The sequence below is a fragment of the Saccostrea cucullata genome, unplaced genomic scaffold (genome assembly GCF_032062105.1).
Source record: "Saccostrea cucullata isolate Sc308-1 unplaced genomic scaffold, CSIRO_AGI_Scuc_v1 ctg3667, whole genome shotgun sequence".
NCBI lineage: Eukaryota > Metazoa > Mollusca > Bivalvia > Ostreida > Ostreidae > Saccostrea > Saccostrea cuccullata.
The window spans coordinates 1-6,519 of record NW_026932906.1 but is presented as its reverse complement, the minus strand read 5'-3'; the positions used below and the strand labels follow the sequence as shown (position 1 = coordinate 6,519).

General features: G+C 33.5%; 1 protein-coding gene across 1 annotated transcript; it reads right to left on the bottom strand.

The window, feature by feature from the left end:
• Positions 1-3,125: 3,125 nt before the first annotated feature.
• On the bottom strand, positions 3,126-6,513 carry LOC134236429 (uncharacterized). Its single transcript, XM_062718597.1, has 2 exons — positions 6,244-6,513; positions 3,126-4,245 (listed from the first exon to the last, which is right to left on the bottom strand). Exons 1-2 carry the CDS (start codon positions 6,358-6,360, stop codon positions 3,982-3,984), a joined length of 381 nt encoding a protein of 126 aa, XP_062574581.1. The 5' UTR covers positions 6,361-6,513; the 3' UTR covers positions 3,126-3,981.
• Between the last annotated feature and the right edge of the window lie 6 nt (positions 6,514-6,519).

Genomic DNA, 6,519 nt, shown 5'->3' with positions numbered 1-6,519 from the left:
TGCTCGTATAACTTTTTTGTAGAGCTCAAATCCCAAAAAATATTAATGCTTGAAATATTATGTATTTATAGTCAGATAACATCATGCAATATTTAATTTTTTTTCTTTCATAATTTCTAATAAAGTTTTTCAATAAGACACATTTATTATATATAAGATTACTGGTGCTTGCAGCACTCCCAGGTATTGTCAATTGAAATTAAATTGAACTAATGGTATTAATTTTGATTGACTGGATATCAGCACATTCAGAGAAAGTTTTCGTGCTATTTTTCTGGAGATTTGGATTCTCCCATTACAAAGTTAGTTTATTTTGATCTTTATATTTCTGTCAGCTAATGAAAATTATTTGCCTTTGTTAGTAAAATACTTTTGAGATACAAATTATTAAATGTCACAAAGATGGAAACACATGACCAACTATTTTACAGACTTTTTATTCATTGATGAAGGATAAGATAAGGTGTTCTAGTGTTAGAGGATTATGGAAAGAAATGACCAGGCAATTTTATAGCTAACTAGGCTATCAAAGTATTTTTACATTCACATTTTTATAACCTCCCCTCCCCTGCTTGAGAAGTGGGAGGGTATTTAGTAATCAGGATGTTCTTCCACCTGTTACACTTTGAGGTACCCATCTCTTATCTGCAATTCACTGAGTTCACTAAATGATAAAGTAAACTAGAAGGTGCACATTGGCATTATGTATGAAAGAATCTGTGAAAGTCTCATTAAATTTTATTCAGTAGTATGAGAGGAGTTGCGGATAAGAGATGGATAAGTGTAACAGACTGACATCACGATCATTATAGCCTCCCACTTTTTAAGTGGGGGAGGGGGGTATGAAATTGGAAAAGAGAGGGGGCAATACCTGGGACATCCCCCAGGTACCTGTGGATTTATGAGATATTTATATTGTACGCTAATTTACAGCACATTTCAAGCCTCAGACTGTCTTACTTGCAGCCAAAATAATTTTTATACCCCATGCAACTAGTTGCGTGAGGTATAATGTTTTTGACCCGTCCGTCAGAGTGTCAGTCAGTCAGTCCTTTTTTTTTTGTCAGCGCAACTCCTCATAAACCGCTGAACAAAATTTCGTCAAACTTTGCAGGTATTTAGGACACAATGTGTAGATGTGCATATTACCAGGGAATTCTGATTCCATTATTTTTTCCGGGAAATTCCGCACTTTTTAACTTAGGCATTTGGCCATACCTTGAATATAGAGATGAACAGTTTGTCAGTGCAACTAGTCATAAACCATGGCACAGAATTTCTTCAAACTTTGCAGATATTTAGAACACAATATGTAGCTGTGCATATTACCAGGAAATTCCGATTCCTTATTTTTTCTGGGAATTTCAGCACTAAAAACTTAAGTTTTTGGCCATACCTTTTACATAGAGATGAACAGTTTGTCAGCGCTCCTCATAAACCGCTGCACAGAATTTCGTCAAACTTTGCAGGTATTTAGGACACAATGTGTAGATGTGCATATTTCCAGGAAATTTTGCAGAGAATGTATAAAAACATTTTTGATACAATTCCATTTGTGCAAGTCCCTAGATGCAACTCTTACCAGTTAAAATGCATTTTTTCCAAAAACTTTGTTTCCACACATGTTAAAACTTAGGTTTTTGGCATACCTTGAATATAGAAATGAACAGTTTGTCAGCGCAACTCCTCATAAACCGCTGCACAGAATTTCGTCAAACTTTGCAGGTGTTTAGGACACAATGTGTAAATGTGCATATTACCAGGAAATTCCGATTCCTTTATTTTTTCCAGGAATTTCCACACTTTTTAACTTAGATTTTTGGCTATACCTTGAATATAATGATGAACAGTTTGTCAGCGCAACTCCTCATAAACCGCTGCACAGAATTTTGTCAAACTTTGCATATATTTAGGACACAGTGTGTAGATGTGCATTTTACCAGGAAATTCCGATTCCTTTATTTTTCTGGGAATTTTGGCACTTTTCAAATTAGATTTTTGGCCATACCTTGAATCAACAGATGAACATTTTGTCAGTGCGACCCCTCATAAACCGCTGCACAGAATTTCGTCAGACTTGGCAGATATTTAGGACACAATGTATAGATGTGCATTTTACCAGGAAATTCCGAATCCTTTATTTTTCTGGGAATTTCTGCACTTTACAACTTAGATTTTTTGGGATATCTTGAATATAGTGATTAACAGTTTGTCAACTCCTCATAAACCGCTGCACAGAATTTCATCAAACTTTGCAGATATTTAGGACACAATGTGTAGATGTGCATATTACTGGAAAATTCTGATTCTTTCATTTTTTCCGAGATTTTCAGCACTTTGAGTTTTCGGGGAGCGTGGGGTATGTGAGCTTGCTCACTTTTTCTTCCATTCTATTTTGTCTAGATAAAAAAAAAAGAAATTCAGTAATACAGATTCATATACAGGTACATGTATTAATAAATAGATTGACAGTGTGACTTCATGTAATTGCATGGATTTTTTATGACTAATTTGACCAAGCAGGTTAAAGAGACATAGGAAAAAAAGTTTAAAATTGAACTTCATGTACTAAATGGAGTACTAGAAGGATTGATTGTATGTTGTTTAACGTCCCTCTTGAGAATTTTTCACTCATATGGAGACGCCACCACTTGCCTGTGGAGAGCTGCAAATTTTGACCTATACTCGGGTCATTGAGCAGTGAGGGATCTTTTTAGTGCCATCACCTACTGTGACAAGGGACCTCAGTTTATATGGACTCATCCAAAGGAGCGGTACCTGAGTCCCACAGTGGGATTAGTACTACAGAATGTAAACCACAACAGTTTTAGAGAAATTCATTTAAAATATTTTTATGCAAAATTTCAAGTAAAACAACATCAAGACAGTATTTTTGTTTCCAACTAATTGAAACCCACAAATGTAAAATATATAAATACATGTTTATATAACAAATAACGTAAAACACTTTGTGTCAAAAGAGTGCATATAATTCAATACTGATCGATATTATTAATCAATTATGCATTTCATCAATGGTAAATTTGTACATCTTTAATACATACAAATACAAAAGATTAAAGGCATCTAGAAACATGAGAAATGAACAAGAAATTAATAAAATTCACACAGTCACATGAGCAGTGACATGACAAATTAAAAAGAAAATTCACCACTTTGGGTTTTCCTTTCAAGCATTCTATAAGCAATGAAATACATTACAAAACTATTATATCAAAATATCACAGAGAGAAAAATATTTGAACAAAATGCGTTTGTGAATCACTGATGTCCCTGCATGGAACCATTGTAATTAAGGTTTAAGTTTTTCAAAGCAGGTCAAATGTCATGAAGTAAAAAAAAAAATGTTACTCAAAGAAAAGAAAAATTATCACAAGGAATATACAGGTGAAATACAAAAATTTGAGTATTACCCATTCTAAAGTTGGGTTTTTTTGTTTGTTTTTTTTTTTTCAAAAACAGAAAATGGTACCCAAAGAAAGTTGTCACAACGTATGCATATGGGAAATGTAAAAGTCACAGCATCAAATGTTCAAAAGTCAGAACAAAGTTAAAATTTTGCTTAAGTGTTTCCAAAATAAATAAAACTCCAAGGTTAGCTTATGCAATAAAAAAATGTTGGTACCCAAAGAAAGTTGGTCTTGTCACAAGGAATACACATGAAATATTTAAACCCTAGGACCAAGCATTCAAAAGTTAACATTTTTGTGGAAAACAGACAGACAGACACCAAAATCTATACAAGTATTCCCCGAAACCTCCAATTATATAGTCATATTATAAAAAATAATAACCCAAACCTTCAAATGCCAGTAAATGCTGCCTGCATTCCTAGAAGTATATATTTAGGAGTTTCAATCACTTATAATGATAAGTTACTTCTTGTCCCACCTCAATGAACACATTTAATTGATTTTGAATCCATGATATGTAAAAAAGGCTTATCAAATTCCATAAATATTATCTGCAGTGACAAAATTTTCTGAGATCAGGGTACTGCTTCATCACACAAGCAGATTGGTTGCCATAGTGATCTAATCTACTAATACTGCGGAAAACTTCATATTTGTTGTCCTTCAAGTTCTTAGTCACTGTGCCCTCGTATTGTGCATAGTTTGGAAGTGTTTCCATGGTGATTTGGTAATGTGCAACATCTACATTTATTTCTGAACTAAAGTTGGCCACTCTCTGATCAGCATCCACCGTTTTCATAAATTTCAAAACCTGAAATAGAAGACTTGTTTTACTTCAGCAGCAAATCAAGTATTTAATTAAGAGGCAGTGTAAATGTAGCAAAGTAAATACAAGCTTTGAGCCATATCTATAAGCCAGTATAGAGCGTTAAATTATTTAAGAAGGCGGCGGAGAGTTGAAATGGATGAATCTCTATAGGAGCCTCCAAAATGATTCCTGAAAAACAAGGTGAAAAAAAATTAAGGAACAAGTTCAGATTAATAGCAAAAATAAAATTGGCTTGTGATTGCAATAAAAATGACTAGTGATTAATAAAACTTATAATGATTGAATTTTTTAAAGAGTTTTAACAAAACTCTTTAGCCTTTTTGTAAAAATTGTATGTTTTGTGGTAGCTGTCAAAAAAAGAAGAGCTGAAGCCACCAAACATCTTAGCAATGGCTAAGTCATACTCTGAGTGACCATAAAAACTGGCAGGGTCAAATATTACTGTCAGAAAAATAGAAATACAGAATTAATCAACTTAAAATGCACAATTTTTTACAGAAGTCCTTTTAACAAAACTCTTTAGCTTTTTTGTAAGAATTGTATGTTTTGTGTTAGATTTTTCCTGTTAATCCCATATAAAACTTAGTTCGCCCATTGCGGCCCTTCATTATTTGAATTAACTTGAATCTGCACTAAGAAATAAACATTAAGTTGCACCTCTTCTGGTCCCATGGTTTTTGAACAAACTTGAATCTACACTACCTGAGGATGCATCCATATAAATATGAGCAATAATTTATTATGGCTTTGCTATTCTTGAGAAGAAGATTTTTAAAGAGTTTTCCTATATATTTCTATATAAAACTTTGGTCAGCCATTATGGCCCCGCCCTACCCCCGGGGGTCATGATTTGAACAAACTTGAATCTACACTACCTGAGGATGCTTCCGTATAAATATGAGCAATTATAGCTTTGCTGTTCTTGAGAAGAAGATTTTTAAAGAATTTTCCTATATATTTCTATATAAAACTTTGGTCGGCCATTGTGGCCCCGCCCTACCCCCGGGGGTCACTTTAAAATTTAACATCAAGCAGAGTAATACGTTTTTGACGTAATAAATTGTGATTAGGCAAGTTATGCAAAATGGATAAAACCGTTTAACCAATTTTCCTATATATTTCTATAAAATAAAATTTTAATCAGGGCATAGAGTGTTTTGAAGCTTAAGAACTTTTACTTTGCAGAAACATCTTTAACAAGCATCATTATTTCTAGAGACCACTTACTGGAAAAATGTTTAAACTTTCTTTCATTGATGTTGTTTGAATCAAATAAAAATATTTCATTACATAGCTAATGAATAGTCTCTAATAAAACACTGCCAAAAATCCAGAGAATTTTAACGTTCAATATCTTGACGTTTTATTGAACGCTAACTTTGTATAACGTATATGAGTATGCCTGAAACATTCCGAATACGAGCGTTCGATATCGAACGCCCCGTTGTAAACAAAAAAAGACGTCTGGTCAAATTCTCAGAGCTAAATTAAAGAAAGGAAGTGGCATCTAGGTAAGATGAGTTCATTTTTCACACAAAAATGAAATTATTTATTAAAATATAGAATGTATTAGACCCATTAAAACCTGAATAAGCAAATCATATCGCTCGGAAGGGTCATTGGAATGATGCGATACTGAACACATTATTTATTTTAATAAATAATTTCATTTTTTGTTTGAATACTGTAGACGTACTTTTTTCCACGGGGTCATAATTCTGCGGAATCTCAATTTCTGTTTAATCTGCGGGTAGAAAATTACGCGGATTTCTTAGACTGTCACTATATGCCTTACATTTATATTAAGTACGCTTGGACAAATTTCCGCGGAAAGTTTGTGACCGCGTACATAGCGTAAATTAATACCACACGGAAAAAAGTACTTCTACAGTAATTATTATGCTAGTCAATAATTTTTCCCAATGTAATCATGATAATTTGTGATGCCATATATTTAAATATTTTATCATGATTCCTTACCTTTTCATTAGGACTTATTAAATTTGCAGATTTTATTTTATGAATTGACAGCTCATGACATGAGTCCCTCAATGGAAGAGTCAGATCATTGATAAAACGAAGAAGTTGGTCCTCCATGGTTTTTATATTATCACTGTTTGGGTCCACCTTACTCTGCACTAAACATGAACACCAATGGAGGTCAATATGAGCAGACGCACAATTCCGATTGGCTGGAATCTCCTGAAGGAGGCTGATTCCTCTGCTCGGTGTCACAGGTTTATACAACCTTGAGGA

Bases quoted from the DNA above. Each gene is read 5' to 3' on its own strand.
- LOC134236429 (XM_062718597.1), bottom strand. From the start codon at position 6,360: ATGGAGGACCAACTTCTTCGTTTTATCAATGATCTGACTCTTCCATTG. The intron at 4,246-6,243 runs GTAAGGAATCAT...CTTCTATTTCAG, and splicing joins TAATAAGTCCTAATGAAAAG to GTTTTGAAATTTATGAAAAC.